Source organism: Gobius niger (assembly GCF_951799975.1).
Source record: "Gobius niger genome assembly, chromosome: 24".
In the NCBI taxonomy this organism is placed as follows: Eukaryota; Metazoa; Chordata; class Actinopteri; order Gobiiformes; family Gobiidae; genus Gobius; species Gobius niger.
Window position 1 is genome coordinate 8443987 of NC_136875.1, and position 17280 is coordinate 8461266.

At 43.2% G+C, this 17280-nt stretch overlaps 1 protein-coding gene across 4 annotated transcripts in view; it reads right to left on the reverse strand.

Annotated features, from left to right (window-relative positions):
- Positions 1 to 16493, reverse strand: part of ppfia4 (PTPRF interacting protein alpha 4) — a 142206-nt gene extending 125713 nt beyond the window's left edge. For all 4 annotated transcript variants that reach the window (XM_079582139.1, XM_079582138.1, XM_079582137.1 and 1 more), the window contains exons 1-2: positions 16270 to 16493; positions 13415 to 13728 (exon numbers count right to left, since the gene is read on the reverse strand). In XM_079582139.1, coding sequence (XP_079438265.1) covers positions 13415 to 13672 — 258 coding nt within the window. In that variant the 5' untranslated portion in view covers positions 13673 to 13728; positions 16270 to 16493. The remainder of the gene's footprint in view (positions 1 to 13414; positions 13729 to 16269) is intronic.
- Positions 16494 to 17280: the final 787 nt, after the last annotated feature.

Below are 17280 nucleotides of genomic sequence, written 5' to 3' on the forward strand. Positions count from 1 at the left end.
GGCAGCAATCTCAGCAGAGATGCCCAAACTTCCCGGTCCATGCACACCTCCTCCAGCTGGTCTGGGGAGACCCCGAGGCGACACCAGGCCAGCTCGGAGACATAGTCCCACCAGCGTGTCCTGGGCCTTCCACGAGGCCTTGTCCCACTAGGACATGCCTGGAACACCTCCCGCGAGAGGCGACCAGGAGGCATCCGGAACAGATGCCCGAGCCACCTCAGCTGGCTCCTTTCGACGTGAAGGAGCAGCGACTCTACTCCGAGCTCCTCCCGGGTAACTGAGCTCCTCACCCGATCTCGAAGGGTGCGCCCAGCCACCCTGCGAAGGAAACTCATTTCGGCCGCTTGTATCCGCGATCTTGTCCTTTCGGTCATTACCCAGATCTCATGACCATAGGTGAGGGTGGGAACGTAGATCGATCGGTAAATCGAGAGCTTTGCCCTCCGACTCAGCTCCCTCTTCACCACGACAGACCGATACAGCGACCGCATCACTGCTGACGCCGCACCGATCCGTCTGTCGATCTCACGCTCCATCCGTCCCTCACTCGTGAACAAGACCCCGAGACACTTGAACTCCTCCACTTGAGGTAAGGACTCCCCACCGACCCGAAGAGGAGAAGCCACCTTTTTCCGGTGGAGAACCATGGCCTCAGATTTGGAGGTGCTGATCCTCATCCCGGCCGCTAGGGATTTGTCGAAGCCAACAGAACAACATCGTCTGCAAACAGTAGAGATGAGATCCTGAGGCTCCCAAACTGGACACCCTCCGGCCCCTGGCTGCGCCTAGAAATTCTGTCCATAAAGGTAATGAACAGAACCGGTGACAAGTTATGAAAATTATTCCTTTTTTTTCACAATTTTTTGACATCATAGAGCACACACAAATAAAGTCCAAAATCTGCAGCAGAAAAGTCGGCACTCAAAGCTAGCTGTTTTGCATGTAGCATGAAGCTAATGTTAGAAACGCATCCGGTTATATGTACAAATTTGAACCCCTTTGTTCCTCACCTTGTCTCTGTATATTTATGTGGTAGACATCCATAACTATGCATTTGTTAAAGTGGTTGTGGAGCATCCGGTGAAATAGTTATTTTCCCCTTTTGTTTTCCCTCTGGCAGCTAAGGAACTTAACAACAAACGTTCCCAAAGATGCCGTCGGTATCTACGTTGCAACGAAGATACCTTATTGGACAGGAAGTGACATAAATAGAGGTAAACATTTTTAAACGGTTGCCAATGTACAGTCGGCATCGCGTCAAACAAGGGGGCGTGGCCGAGGGGGAAGACACAACACAATCTTTCATATAAACTTATTTATTACGCAAAAAAGTCAAGTCTAAATCGGGTCCGTGGATGTTTTTTCACAGCAGATTGTTCAGTAGAAGCAAAAAACGGCATCATAGCTAGCGTTAGCACGTAACATGATGCTAACATGACATTCTCCGTTATCTAGGTGTTTGTGGGCTGTTGAACCACTCCTCTCCATGTCTTTGTATCTTTATATATTCATAATTCAGCATTTGTTTAAGTAGTTTTGGAGTAATTATAGAAAGTTTAAATTTTTCTCCTCTTTGTTTTCCTCTCAACTGCTTCAAACATGACCATATATGGGCGATTCCAGAGATGCCGTCTGTATCTATCTTTTCGCCCAACATTTCTCATTAAAATGACTGCTTCAATTAAATAAAATTATAATTATTACTTACAACAGGTGTTATCCATCTAAATGAGTCATATTTTCAGAAGTATTAATACCTGACAAATGCACAGGAAGAATCTGGGAAATATTTACCTTCCCAAAGACCAACATGGCGGAGTGGCACTGCCATAGAAAGTACGAGGACGTCAGTAATTTTAACTTAGGTTTTGCTAATCCCATGCAAATCGGGCTTAGAACTGAGGAATAAATCACATTGGAATGAAAACTGAAATGGTCACAGATAGCAACATTAAGAAGGATGGAACAAAATGTGCAGGCAGTCGCTGTGATGGCTGGAGGGAGGTTGCAGCAGAGGTGGCGGGGCCAAACACACAGCCGCAGGATGTTGTGAGTCCAGTGTGCAGTTTTGTGTGCGTCTTTTTGTTGCCATGTTGTCGTACGGCAGTTGTGATGCGATCATGTTGTATCACGGTCCGGGGCGCGCACTCACGGCTAACTCGAGTGCTGCGGAGACAGACTTCAAGCTAATCCCAGCTGACACAAGCGGGAGAGCTTTAACCACCTGCTACAAGTACTCGCGCTGTGTGTTTATAACGTGATGATTTAAAAAAAAAAACACTTTCAGTTTACTCTCACAAGCCTTTTTTACTAGGTACCAGTGTAATGTAGCCTGGTGTGAGTAAAAAATAACATTGAGGCCTGAGGAAAGGTGCTAAGCCCAAAAGCACATGATGCTAACGTCCAAGGGTAACAACCGGTTCCTCTCTCTTATTCGTGTGGAGAGTTAGCTGTGTCTTACTGAAATATATCAATATTTCAATAATACGTGGCAGAAAAAGTGCTTACAACATGTTAAAAAGTAAATGCTTAACCGGAGACTTGTGTGTTTCTAAGTGTTTTAGCCTCGAAGCTAAAGGCTAACGTTAATCTAGCGCAAACAAATGGTAAAATAGCATTGCCATTTGAACATATTTTTATGAAACATATTCGGTTTGTGGTTTACTTTAGCTTTATTTTTTACTTTACATTAAAATGTGGACAGGAAGTCGTCTTTACCCTTCACTCGCCAACAGGAAGTTAGCCAAAACATTCCATGCACAGAGCCTAGCACAGAGGCTGCGTCTGAAACCATTAAATTATAGCCTCTAAGTACTAAAGCTAGCAACTAGTCCTTAACCTTTCATGGTGTCAACTGTTAGATCTCTATGCAGTGAGTGAACTAGAGCTTCAGCAGCATTTGCCCAATTCGACCGTCCTAACCCAGGGGAAGGGGAAGTGACTTCACCAACAGCTGTTTTTCTTCTTTAAAGTCATTGGTGGAGTGCAGGCCAAACAAAAGCACATCTGCCACCTACTGTATAGTGTCCAACAAAATAATGACATTTAAGGCAAAAAAAAAGAAGAAAAATCCAAATGAGCCATCACATTTCCTTTTAGTGTTATTCTATCTCCCCATCTGTTTCATAAAACTACAGTATGCAAATGATTCATGTGGCTTAAGTTTCTACTAGATGAAAACAAAAGCACAAACTGCCTTCATTTGAGCCACACACACACTGACATGTGACTGAGCTGTGGCAACGACAACATGTATTCTGTCACTTTTATTTGTGCAGAATCTTTTTTTTTAATTATTTTTATTTTTATTATTAAATGTGCTCCTGTCAATCAACAATGGTTGCGCATGAATCACTCGAGGGCGGGGCCGAGGGGGGTGGGGGGATTGGCGCAGTGGCTTATGGGATTGCATAGCTCCTAATCACCGGTTAGTTAGCATCAGAGGTCCCTATGCTAAAGTGTCCATGATAGTTAGCATTGAGGCTTCTTTCCCTAACTCCTTCCTAACTGACAGCCCAATTCGGACGCTTCTTATCATGGCGGACGCTGACGCACATCCGGTTTGGCGTAAGACCTCTTACCAATCTGCTCGTTTTGGAAGGGGCCAAACACACACACACACAAAAAAAGATAAATAAAAACACATTTTTCTCTATCTGTATCATCAACAAACACTTTCTGTACAGACCGAAGACTACTGTGTGATACTGGGACAAAGGTAAATATAGCAATATGTCAGGATTATTTCTTCAGCTCAGACTGTTGCTTCACCCGCCACTGTTGCATCACCCCCCTCCCTCTGCGGCGGTGGAAATGTGCACTGGGTTAAACACAAACAGGGGCTCGACAACAAAAGGCTCAGGTGCAAATCCGGAGCAAATGTTTCTAAATCCACGCTCGGTGTGAATGTATGTTAACACAGGCCCTTTGCACTTTGACTCAAAACAAGGGCTGGGTGCTCGTAGAAATGTGTTCGGTACAGATCCTTTAATGGTGGCTGGTACCTGGAACGACTTTGTGTTTCGTATTCATGCTGCTTTAAATAGTGATAATGTGAAAGTTTGCAGAATGAGAAGAAGGAGAGAAACAAGAAAGACCCTCCTCGTTCCCTGTGCACCAACGCTTGGCATCTGAAGTTTTTTATACTCCGTGTTATGTTGACATTTCTTACGATATCTCGATTTCCGTGAGACATTAAAAAAAAGCTTTAAAAGTCATTTAATGAATTTTGCAAATGGCTGTAAATGTTACTAAAAAGAATTAAATTGGACTTGAACAAGCATTACATGTATATTTAGGTTAGGATAGGTCCCATCACCCCAACTGCCTCTAAAATCCTGCACTGTCACTCAAAACGTTGCTGCTTCGGTCCGAATTGGCGTCATGCACGAGCTTATCGTAAATGGTCTAATATAGGCCTTTATTTACTCAAGGGCATCTAGGACCAGGCCTTTATTGGAACCAGGCCACAATTAGAGACAGGCCTTTATTTCTATTTGAGCAAAACGGAAGACCAGGAAAACGAAGAAAAACTAGATTTGTGTCCATTTGCACCTAAAATATTAGATTCATTTATTTATTAACATTTCAAACCCTCTCCCAGCGGCTGGAACATTGACGTCTTTTATTTTGTCGGGACAACAGGAAGTGTTTCGTTGTTGTTAGCGGAGCTTTGACATCAATGTCACTGTAGGTTTCTGTTTCGTTTTTACCGCGGACCGGATTATTTGTTGTTATCTTGTGTAAAGGCGAGTTAAGACGGAGCGTTTGTGTTTGTGATCGATCATGAGACTGACCCGAGAGAAGACGAGACGCTCGCGCTGATCAGAGGAGTTATTTTGAGGCGTGGGACTGACCTGCACACGGAGCAGCTGGACGTGCTTTGAAGACGCGATGGTGACTTTATTAAAACCCTGGAGGGTCACACAACATTTGTTGTTTGCCCTGTTTCCAAATATAGTCACAAGAGGTTTGAAAAGTGGCTAAATCTGTGTCAAAGTTACACTCGGATCAGCTTAACTCCGCAGCGTCCCCCTCGGCCCGGGTTCCCGTTTGTTTACTTCCTGCACGTGGGTTTTCATTTACATGAGCATGAGACAAATTCCTAACATGGGGAATATTTCCACCACTATAGTTTCTAATAAAAGCCCCGGCCTGTTTTAGAGACCGGCTTTAATTTGCCTCCGCCAGCCTCAAACCCGGCCACTGTTAGAGACCCGGCCGCTAATGGAATACAGGCCAGTATTAGAGAATTTACGGTAATATAGAAGGTGCAGTTACACGTATGACCTGAGGTGGCAGCAGTGAGTATAAAATGGCCAACTAAACTTTCTATCTTTTGGCACCTCAATTTGAAGAAAATATGCCTCACTGACTGCCTTTACTTTCCGAGCAAAATATGCCAACAGTATTTGGCTTTATTTATGGAAGTTTGAATAATCCTGTTTGCTTTTTTTAAATTTTTGCTCTTGTTCGACTTTCAAAGATTTTGTTACGTATTAGATAGAACCCAAAAGTGTCCTCCGCAAGTGTCCAATACCCTCACATCGCGTTGATCACGGCATCTTTGATTTGCTAGCATGACGTTGAATAGTGGCTTGAGATTAAAGATGGCTAACACTCAATCCGACTCCTATTCGAGTACAAAACCAAACTTTTCCAGGTTACCCTTCCTCCCGTAGTCCCCCCCCTCCCCCTCTCTCTCTCTCTCTCTCTCGTTCACAGAAACACTCGGAGCCTTTGCAGCAGACAGTTGATTTTATGCGCGTGTCTGGGCTCCCTGAAGTGTGCCTCGCTATAACTAATACTTGCATTATCACCGGAATAAAACATCAGCGTGAAGCGCCAAGGACTGAGGCAAAACAAGCATGACAGGAGCTATTCCCGTACACTGCAAAACGATGCGTCTGTGGGAGCGAGCGCGGCGAGCTTTCGGATGAGGGATGAAGGATTGAAGACAGGGCCGTGGGAAGATGTTTTGGCTAGGGGGTGCTGAGAGACAAGATTGCCCCCCAAAACGCTATTTCTTTGCTTATTTCCTATTTGTTTAACCCCGTAACTCCCACCTGAACCGAGCACATTTTCTCCAGTTTGGCTTTACCCCAATCCGAAAGCTCCTGGAAAAAAGGTGTGAAAATAGCGACAGAACTGAGACGAAAACAATGATGAGGATGTGAAGTGAGAAAACTTTGACAAAAAATGACCAAAAAAAAGACCAAAAAAATGACAAAAAAAATGACAAAAAATGACCCAAAAAATGACAATAAATTTCCAAAATTAGTTGAATACACCCCTCGAAAAAAAATGAAAACAAATCTGATGACATGAGGAAAAATATCCATTTAGATGAGTTTTGTAGATCTAGGCTTTACCCCAATCCAAAAGCTTCTGGAAAAAAGGTGTGAAAATAGCGACAGAACTGAGACGAAAACAATGATGAAGATGTGACAAAAAAGTGAGAAAACTTTGACAAAAAATGGAAAAAAAAGACAAAAAAATGAAAAAAAAACTTTGACAAAAATGACAAAAAAATGACACAAAAAAATGGACAAAAAATGACCCAAAAAATTGACCAAAAAATTGACCAAAAATGTGACAAAAAATGACACAAAAAATGTCCAAAAATTAGTTGAAGACCCCCCTCAAAAATTTTTAAAACAAAATCTGATGACGTGAGGAAAAAGATCCATTTAGATGAGTTTTGTAGATCTTCGCTTTCAAATGAGGCGCTACACTGGCCTACAGGATTTGGGTAAGGCTGAACTGGAGAAAATGCTCTCGGTTCAGGCGGGAGTAAAGAGGTTAATCTTGCTTGCAATGCATTGACGATCCACCAGGGGGTGCTGTAGCGCCCTCAGCACCCTGGGTTCCCACGGCCTTGATTGAAGGCATTTTCACCAAAAAAGACGCGTGGACGAAACACTGCGTTAGTCCAAATCTGACAAAAACATGCGTCGCTTTTCGCCGCATGAGTTAATCGATGGAAGATTGATGACAAAGCCTGTAGTTATTTAGGTGATATGACGTGTTCTGCTTCGACCAAAACATCCCTGTATTCTCTATGAATCAGAATGAGACTTTTTATCAATGACCACCGTGGGCCACATCCAGCTCCCCCTGGAGTTCTAATCCAGTCGCCGAGGCAATTCCCAATTTATAAATTGTGTCATTTCAACTTTATTATCATGATATTATAAACCCATTTTGCAGCACAAGTGAAGTGCCTGTTAGATTTTGATTAGTTCTACTGGGCGTTTATGTCTGCTCTGGAAATAACTGCAATACAGATCATTAGAAATAAATGAGACATCTCGTAGTGAATTTCAATCAAATCAACACCTTACTGATTTGATTAGTGTCCTTAGATCCCCATCATCTTATACATCAAAATGCTCTTGAATACTTTGACGTTTATGATCATGTTTATGATGTAATGTATTGGTTTTTAATATATTTGTTTTTCTGCATGCTGTTTTGGCGTTGTTTGTTAATGATCTAAACAGGGGTGTCAAACATACGTCCCGCGGGCCTGATCTGGCCCGCGAGATGATTTAATCCGGCCCCTGCCCTGTAGAGCATAAATTCCAGAGTATGTCAAAAAAAAAAAAGTAAGTCTCTGGCCCATTCCTGTGCGGAGTTATGATTTTTTGAAGAACAACCATATTTCTCATTCTAGCCACTAGGGGGCCTTACATTTAAAACAAGGAAAGAGTTCCACACGTGTCCAGCAGAGGGCACTGACATAATAAGAGCTCAGGATATGAACAACACATTATATAGCCACGTGGTAAATGGACAGTCTGCCCCAGGGTGGCTGTGGCTTCAAATACAACTTACCACCATAGAGTGTGGAGTAAATGAATAATGACTACTATGTAGCACTTTGAGGAACTTGTGACACAGGCTTGTAAAGTGCAATACAAGTGTAAGACGTTGTTTTTAATGAAGCTACAGTCAAGTTGGGGCTTTGACCAAATCACAGCTCATTATTATTCATTTATTGGAAACATTTTCTCTATTTTATGCGGCTTGCGACCCGCCGTGGGAGGTCAATTGCGGCCCACAATGAGTTTGACACCCCTGATCTAAAGTAACTACTGTAAGGGTTAGTGATGTCACGTTCATGGCCAAGAGGCTCTTTAAGGTGAACGGCTCGACCCGGATCTCAATTGTGAAAAGAGATTCATCTTTTTTTCAGTCAATTTAACCCAGACCAGAGCTCCCCTGAACGGACACAAGCATCAGCCCAACAGCAGAGTGAAAGCTTTCTGCACTAAAGTCAAAGCCAGATGCACAAACACATTTTTCACAGTGTAAATATCAGTCCCATTGTAATTTTAGATTGTTTAAATAACAAAAAGTGTGCCTTTTATCGAACAGCTCAGTGAAATGAACAGATCCCCAAAGACTCGGAGCCGTCACTATACCGGACGATGCACAAACCTGATGCGTTATATTTTTAAACTTATTCAGATAATCCAAACAGAAATGCAACATTTATATACAAAAAATTGCAAAATCAAAATCTAATTCTTGGTTTGTGCAAGTTCTCGGTTGAATAGACAGAGATTTGTGAACGGCCATCTGCACTTGACAGTCAAAGTGTTGCAGACTCGATAAGACCCTCCCACTGGGTCGCCTGCTACCGAATACATTTTAGTTGCTGACGAAGCTTCTTGTCTTGGAATCATGATTGTTCCTTGAAGCAGCAGAAGTTCAGGTAACAGGTCGTGTGTCTATTATAGGGGGAGGCTACACAGTGTGTAAATAATCTGTGTAAACAATATCACTAGAAGGATGAAAATCATCACTCAAAATAAAACAACATGAATGAACATGAATCTAGAGCAGATCTTTTTTGTAGTGCTGCTCTCTCCCTCCTCGTTTCCCGACGGCGCACGAGCAGATGCATGTCCCCGAGCGCTGCACAGAGGCGGCCATTTTTACTCCACGAGAAAAAGACACAACGCTGCATATCTCTCTCTCTCTCTCTCTCAGAGAGGTGACATCATGCCACGCATTTAGATCAGCGGGTCATAGGGTAACTGCACTCGATGTGCCAGGGATGCACTGCTGCTGCTGACTCTGACGAATTATGGGATGGAGGAAGATGCATGTCTCTGTAGACATGAGCAATGGTGCTTTATTCAACAATATTACAAAGTCATTATTTCCCGTCTCCTGCCCAACCGCAACAATCACACAATCACAGAGGACGACCAGATCCTTTGGAACAAATAATATTGTTATTTATTATTATTATTATTATTTTTTTAGAAATATAAATGTGAAAATCTGCATAATAATGGCCAACAAGTAAATCTAAATAATTGATTGACCAAGGTTTAAATATATGGTTTTATATTGTTGCCCCCCAAATCATAATAGTTTACTACATTTAAAGGATTTTTAAATAATTTTACAGCTATAATGACATAAAAAGTAACATCTAGTAATGACAGTCGGCTAAATACTGGTTTCAATTTGTACATTTGTCCAGACAAATGTATTTTTCCCATCAAAATGAACTTTTTGCGTTGTACTTGTTTTGCAGACAAGCTTTGGCTTTGCTGTAGTGCCTCGGACCCCACTTTGGGAACCACTGCCCTAAAGTCATAAAAATAAAATCGGCCACTGCGGGAGTGACCAAGTGACCAAGTTTTTAAAGGATTGTGGACCAGACAAGAAAAATCAGCCTAAAATCTGCCTTAATTAAACCTATATCTTTCGGCCTTTAAAATCTCCAATCCAGGTAATTTATAAAGCACTATTAAAAACAACAAGCTTGACCAAAGCCTCGCCTTTTAAAGCTTAATAAAGCTCGCACAAGGCAAGGCAATCATATATCAACAAGTCTACCTGTATATCAACTTTGGTGAAAAGAGAAACTAAACTAAACTTCAGAAACCTTGTTAAAAAGTACAAGGCTGGAAAATTGGGTCAGATCAATCTAAGCCAAAACTCGAGTGTCTCCCCTTCAAAATGAAATTGCTGTAATATATGTTCTGTTTGTTTGTTTGTTTGTTTTTTAATCTCTTCACTCACACAGCAGCAAAACCCTGCAAACCCAAGCCTTGAATATTGACCTATAAGCTTGGATGTACTCAGCCCCGGCAGGAGGAGGAGGAGGAGGAAGAGGAGGAGGAGGAGGTGCACACTGTAGTTAATCATGTTCTTATTTTGCTCTGTTCCCCCGGGGAGATGCAGCGGCCGGGTCTTCAGAGGTGAGGCTGCGATCTGCTCCAGATAATGATGGGAGTCCTGCCCAAGGGTGGCTCTCTCCATGTGGCCTGGACCTTGCAGTCTCTCTCTATGGCTCTACTATGCAACCCGGCTTTCAAACCATTCATCTCTCACTCTAATGTACAGATACACAACCAGAGTATGGATACGATAGAGTAATAAAGTAATAATAATCACCTGTATATGAGGGTTAAGGATATTGAAGGAATCTATGGTTGTAGTTAGGGCTTGGGTACCATTAAACCGGTGTGGCTTTCAGAAAAAAAAAGAGTTTAGGTACTACTGGTATTAAAAGCAGGTACTGTTTGACATGGTTATGGTTCACCTCAAATAAATGTCCCCCTACGAGTCCGGAATAAAGTTGAATTGAATTGTTTCCCAATTTTTCCATCCTCTATTTTTTTTTTTTTTACAAATGTTTCCTTATTGCTGCCCCAATTTTTGTAAATCTTTTAATACTAGTATTTTCCCAACTTGCTCCAAATTTTTCCCAAATCCCTCCCCCCCATTTTTGCAGTTTTTTTGCCCAATTTTTCCACTTTTTTTTTTCTTTTTTTAATGCAATTTTTCCTTCATTTTGGCCACAATTTCTCCCAATTTTCCCAGAGTCAGGACTAAACACACTGAGGCTGCCTTTCAGTTTTATACTGCCGAAATCTGGAAAAGTTTGTTCAAATCCTGGCTGAAAACAGATCAAATTAGCTTTGCATAAGACAACCAAAAGTGTTTTATCTGCCCTCTTTACTTAAAATAAATCTTAACTGTTTTATTAATTAAATTTGCCTAAAACGTTATTTAATGCACTCTTTGAAGCACGTGCTTTGTGTACGAGTATTTTACTTCATTCATGCAGATTTGAAGAAATCCTGTTTCATTTGGTTTCTTCTGCTGCTGAATCATTCCAACTTTTACTTCCTGGGCTTTTGTTGCTTTTACGACCTGTAATACACAGAAGCTGGAAGTGTCCTCGGCATTTTCTAACAGGTTAAACCATTGTCGGACTCACTGTGTTTTTGCAAAGTCATACTGTTTGTCTGTTAGCCATTTGTTAGCATTTGCATTTGGTAATAATGTTAAACACACCTTCCACTTTGTTGGTTGGAAAATGCAACGTTGATGTAAAACCGAGGAAACTAATCCATTAGTTTCACTTCCCGGGTTTAACGCGATCTCCCCATAAGGATTGTCCACTTGAGTAAATAAGAAGCCTCGGACTTCCTGGTTCGCGCTGGAGAAACACGCGTTGTATTTTGACGCACAACAGCGCACCGGAGTCTGATTGTCTGACAATTGTCGCATTTACAATGTAGATCTATGGTGCCAAATGACGTTTACTCTACTACAAGAAAATAATTTGATAACCACGAAGCCAACGAGAAAGCAAAACAAAATACACAATGGTTCTCACACAGTACACCGCGTTCCAAATTATTATGCAAATTGTATTTCAGTGTGAAAATTGTCAAACAAAATAAGTTTTTCAATGAAACTCATGGATGGTCTTGTGTCTCAGGGCTCTATGAATCACTGACATTAATCTCAGCCGCCTGGGATGATTAGTTTTCAGGTTAAGCTCAGTTAATGAAAAAACTACTGAAAAAGGACCTTCCATATTATAAAGCAGACCATCATTTTCAAGCAATATGAGAAAGAAAAAGGGTCTTTCTGCTGATGAAAAGCGTAAAATAGTTGAATGCCTTGGTCTATTTATGAAAACCTTCAATATTTCATGAAAGATTAAGCTTAATCATCATACTGATAAGAGATTTGTGGATGATTCAGAGCACACTCGGGTTTGTGCAGATAAAGGCACAATATGGACGGTTTCTGCCAGACAAACACATCAGATTAATAGAACAGCTGCTACAAAGCAGTAGACAGGTATTTGAAGCTGCTGGTGCCTCTGAAGTCTCCCGAACATCAAGGTGTAGGACCCTCCAGAGGCTGCAGTTGTGCATAAACCTTCTATCCGGGCCTCCCCTAAACTGTTCATTGAATGTTCATGAACAGAGACGTCTGCAGTGGCTCAGAAATACATGAGGACTCATTTTCAAACAGTCTTGTTCACTGATGAGGCCGTGTAGCCCTGGATGGTCAAATCAATGGAGTAGTGGATAGTTGGTGAATGACCACAATGTCCCAACAAGGCTGTGACGTCAGTAAGGAGGCGGAGTCATGTTATGGGCCAGAATCATGAGGAGAGAGCTGGTCGGCCCCATTAGGCCCTTTTAGGCTCCCTGAAGGTGTGAAAATGACCTTTGAAAAATATGTGGAGTTTCTGACTGACAACTGTCTTCTATGCTACAAAATGAAGAGCCGTGCTTTCCCGAACAAAATCCTCTTCATCATGACAACGCACCATGTCCTGCTGTAAAGAAAACCTCTGCATCACTGGCTGCTATGGGCATAAAAGGAGAGAAACTCATGATGTGGACCCCCTCCTCCCCTGACTTCAACCCTATTGAGAACCTTTGGAGCCACACAAACAAAACTTCTATGAGGGTGGGAGGCAGTTTTCATCCAAACAGCAGCTCTGGGAGGCTATTCTGACATCCTGCAAAGAAATCCAAGCAGAAACTCTCCAAGTTTAATAGATTTAAGATTTTTTAAGCTGATCAAAGTAGGGCTCCCATGGTAAAATATAACTTTACCTGTTAATATTTTTTTGACTTAAATAGCTTTTGATTTCAGTAAATATGACCTCCTAATGCTACAAATTCAACAAATGACCATTTTCAGTTAATTCTAAGCTTTAAAACATTTTTTTAAATGATGAGTTGCATAACAAGTTTTTTCACTATATATATATATTTTTAAAAAATACTGTTATGACCACATTTAAATGATCCTCTACCAGTTAAAAACTTGAAAATTATGCTGACTCTCATTTGAGTTGACAATTTAGAAAATTAGAGAAAAATGTAATTTGCATAATAATTTGGAACACGGTGTACAACCCAGATAAAAACAACACAACTATTGTGGCTCTAAAACCAGGAAGATAGACCTAAATTAGACAAGGAGCGCAATTCAACTTTGTACGGAAGCAATATAATCCCAAACAATCAAACTAGGCCCATTTACAATACGATTCTTGGTGAAAAATCCAGCCGAACCAGTCACACGCGCTTGTTTAATATAATATAAGGAGAAACCTCTCTGCTCTCCTCACCTGTGGCAGCGCCGCGTTGATCTGCCTCTGCAGCACGTCCCTCTCGTGCAGCGCCCCCTGCAGTTTGCTCTGGGACTGGATCAGTGTCTCCTGCGTCTCTCTCAGCGACTCCAGGAGCTTGTCCCGCTCGTCCAGCATGTTGACCATCAGCTGCTCGAAGTTGGCCTCCTGCTCCGACCCGTTGGGGACGCCGGCCTGGCTGCGCGGCGGGCCGCCCGAGTCGCCCTCGCTGATGGTGGGCATCACTTCGCACATCATCCTGCCCCCCTCCCCAACGTCCGCGGGTCAAAGGCTGCGCTAAAGGGCGGCGGTCACTGCGGGAGATACGAGTTTTACAGATTAGAGTGGTATCATCTAAGAACCTACTGTATTTTTAGCTTTTGAAATACTTTTTAGACACATTAGCTTAAAGGAATAGGCCACCGTTTTTACATACTGAGATATATATGCGTAATAATACCAGGAGTAGTTCGAAATCCGCGCAGTAATCTTCACTTTACTGTGCGGATGCCAAACTACTCCTGGTATTATTACGCCTTACAATATAGTTCCCCCTTTTATCCGCTTAGAAAATCCACATTGTTTAATTTTGTGTAATTATACTTTGTAGTGTAACACTTCACGTAACCATATTTAAATAGGGAAAACGTGGAAGAGCTTGGTAGCTTCTATCTTGACCAGTTTTGGAGCTATAGAGGAGAGAGGGAGAGGCTAAATGCTAACGCCGTCTGTGCTGTGTTTACGTGACTGAAGGCACGGGTGAAGATCAGACAGGTCCTGAAGAACTCATCAAAGCTAAGGTAAGAACATATCTCAGTATGTAAAAACGGTGGCCTATTCCTTTAATAATGAATATAAATAGCACAGTGATTGATTGGTAACAGCTTTTTCTGCAGAACTATAAGGTCTCAGGTTCAGCTCCCAGTCCATTTAGATTGAGTTTAGTTTGCATCTTGTTTCCCCAATCAACCCAAAACACGCATTAAATCTAATTGTCTAATTGCACAATGTGGCTACGCTAGCTCAGCTGAGCTGAAGTTGTGAGCTCAAGTACTTCCTCTTCATTTAACTTCATTCACTTAAGGGCCTTTCTCACCAGAGACAGTTGCGGAGACGTTGTGGAGAATGCCGTGACTGGCAAATACAATGAACCAATCTCACCGGCCTGGAGACTAAATGGAGACTGGTCACGGAGATGTCTCTGATACGTCCCCTGGCAATAAGGTGGGTCTCCAGGTATTCTCGGTGAGTCAGTGGAGTCTCCGTGCGGTCTCCGAGAGGTCCAGTACGTGGTCTCAAGCAGCTGTGGCAGTACATAGTATTTAATAATATGCAGTATATAGTGTTTAATACTATTTGTTGCCCTCAACCTGTGATACATTTCTGTGACGTCTGCAATGTCTCAGAGAGCTGTCAAACAGTGGTATGGTGTCTCTTTGAGCTCTCCTTCACTACAAAAAAGCCAAAAGCATTGGCTTAAATGACTTGAATTGAGGAAATGTATCTTGTTTTGAGCGGTTTTCACTCATTTAGACACTTTTCCTGATCGGACCTAGTTCACTTTGCTTGTTTGAGGACATTTCAGACCTGTTCTAGGGTAAATCTCACTTGAAATAAGAAAGTAAAATTGCCAATGAGATAAGACCAATTTTCTTACCCCATTGGCAAAGAAAATGACCTGAAATAAGGACGAAATGTATCGAAACGAGTCAGAAACATCTCAGAACAAGTGAAATAATCTAGGACAAATGCCCAAGAACTTCTTACCTAGTCAAAACAGCTAAAATTTGGATTCAAAAATTTGGAGTCTCCAACTAGTCTCCCACTAGTCTCCAGGCCGGCGAGATAGGCCCTTCAAAACCATTCAAATAATCACATTTTCTATTGCGTGGTGGTAAGCAAGTTCCTGGTAGAGGATGCTGTTAAATACTTGATGTCGGATGTAAATACTTCAGCGGAGAGGTCAGGGAGTTTGTCTCAAAGCTAAAGCCTCGCATTAATTTGATAAATGATCGGATTTAAATTGTTCCGCAAATTAACAAATCTACACAAAACAACTGGCTTGGCTACAGGATTCATTACTTTTTGGCAAACTGATGGTTTCTACCCTCTCTCCTTTTCAGCCGAAGATGACGAAGAGGGGAGAACCTTCATCAACCTCCTCAACAGTTGCCTCATCCGAGTTCTTCACCACTACACATCAAGGCCCAACTTCTGTTTCACCCCAGTGCTGATGGCTAGAATCGAGGACTGGGTTGTAATAATTTGACCACAGTTTAACGTTCAACCCGGGGAACCCCAGACCCCCTCGCTTGGGAAACCCTGGAGTGGGACAACGATATAAATGTTTAATAAACAACTCGGAAGGGGCAAGAATACGACTCAAAATCTACTCCAAATAGATCAGAGGAACCACCACGATTCCTGTACTGCACGTTTGAGGACCACTGTCTCACGAGGCGACATACCCTTCGCTCCGATGATTCAACCTGACCTTCGAACCGCGTCGTCAATAAAACATGCACACCACACAGCCCGTGAATTCAGAGGGAAAAAATGTGCCATAGTAATGTCACTTATTGAGACAGTGAGGCTTGTTCAGGGGCTCCAAGTCCAGAAAAGCAATAACGATCTGTCTCCATACATTGATACGATTGGAACGCGCAAGGCCCTATAGCTACACATAGGTTACAATAACTGATACAACAGGGTCCCCTTTTTTTTTTTTTTTTTTTTTTTGACGCCGCGTGGCAACCAGGAGCCTGCATCTGCGCGCACTCCCCCCCATCCCGAAAGAATGTCGGCATCATCACGGCACGAGCGCACATAAGCTTCACCACATCGCGCGGCCTTACCTTATCAAAGTGATGGAAACGGCGAGGCGACGTGCGACCTTCCGTCCATACCATCCAGCGTCGGCTCAGCCTCTGTGCGGATCGGCCCAGCCCGGCGCGCCATGCACTCTCCCCCCCTCACGTGTAGCCTTACCGACCGCCGGTGGAGCGCGCGTCTCCCGGATGATTGACAAGGGGGAGGCTATACGTTCAGAGGGGTGGTGGCCGGAACGCGCGACATTAGCGGCGCGTGTGGAGCGAACGGTGCGTATCCAAAATGCGCGGTTGTAAAGATCCCCCCAAAAAAAATCGGGAGCGAGCACGATCGACGACCCCCCTTTTTTTTTGCATCCGTTTTTCACGCTGGCATCTTCGGGGCACCGACTCCAGCTCTTCTCCTCCGCCTCCTCCTCCTCCTCCTCCTCCCCTTCCTCTCCTCCTCTCGCGACGCTCGGCGACACTGTGCGCTCGGAGACAGACCCTCCTCCAGCCTGTTAGCGCTTGCAGCATATGCGCGTATGCGAACCGGGAGCAGCGGCGGTAACGGGCGGGAGGGGAGGGAGGGAGGGAGGGAGGGGGGGGGGGGGACCTAAGGATATTTATTTAGTAGAATGAGAATCCCCATCGCGCCGTGAGTTCGACAAATGAGAACATGTCTTGTAGGCTACCGGCGGTTTCCTTGTGGCGCTGCTGTCTTACTTTATCCAGCCTTTAGATTTCATTGCATCTTTCAACACCCCCGGGAGGGAAGAGCGCAGAGGTGTCAACTTCACGAAACGGAGGCACGTTTAGGGGCGTAGCCACCATTTTAAAGGATCAAGAGGAGCGTGGAAATCGTAGTAGGCTGTAATATTCACGTACAAGCCCGTCCATATAGGTTATGTGCAGAGCCGTGGGAAGATGTTTTAGTTAGGGGGCGCTGAGGGACAACATTTACCCCCAAAATACTTTTTCTGTGCGTAAATCCTATTTGTTAACCTCTTGACTCCCGCCTGAACCGAGAGGATTTTCTCCGGTTCAGCTTTATCCTGT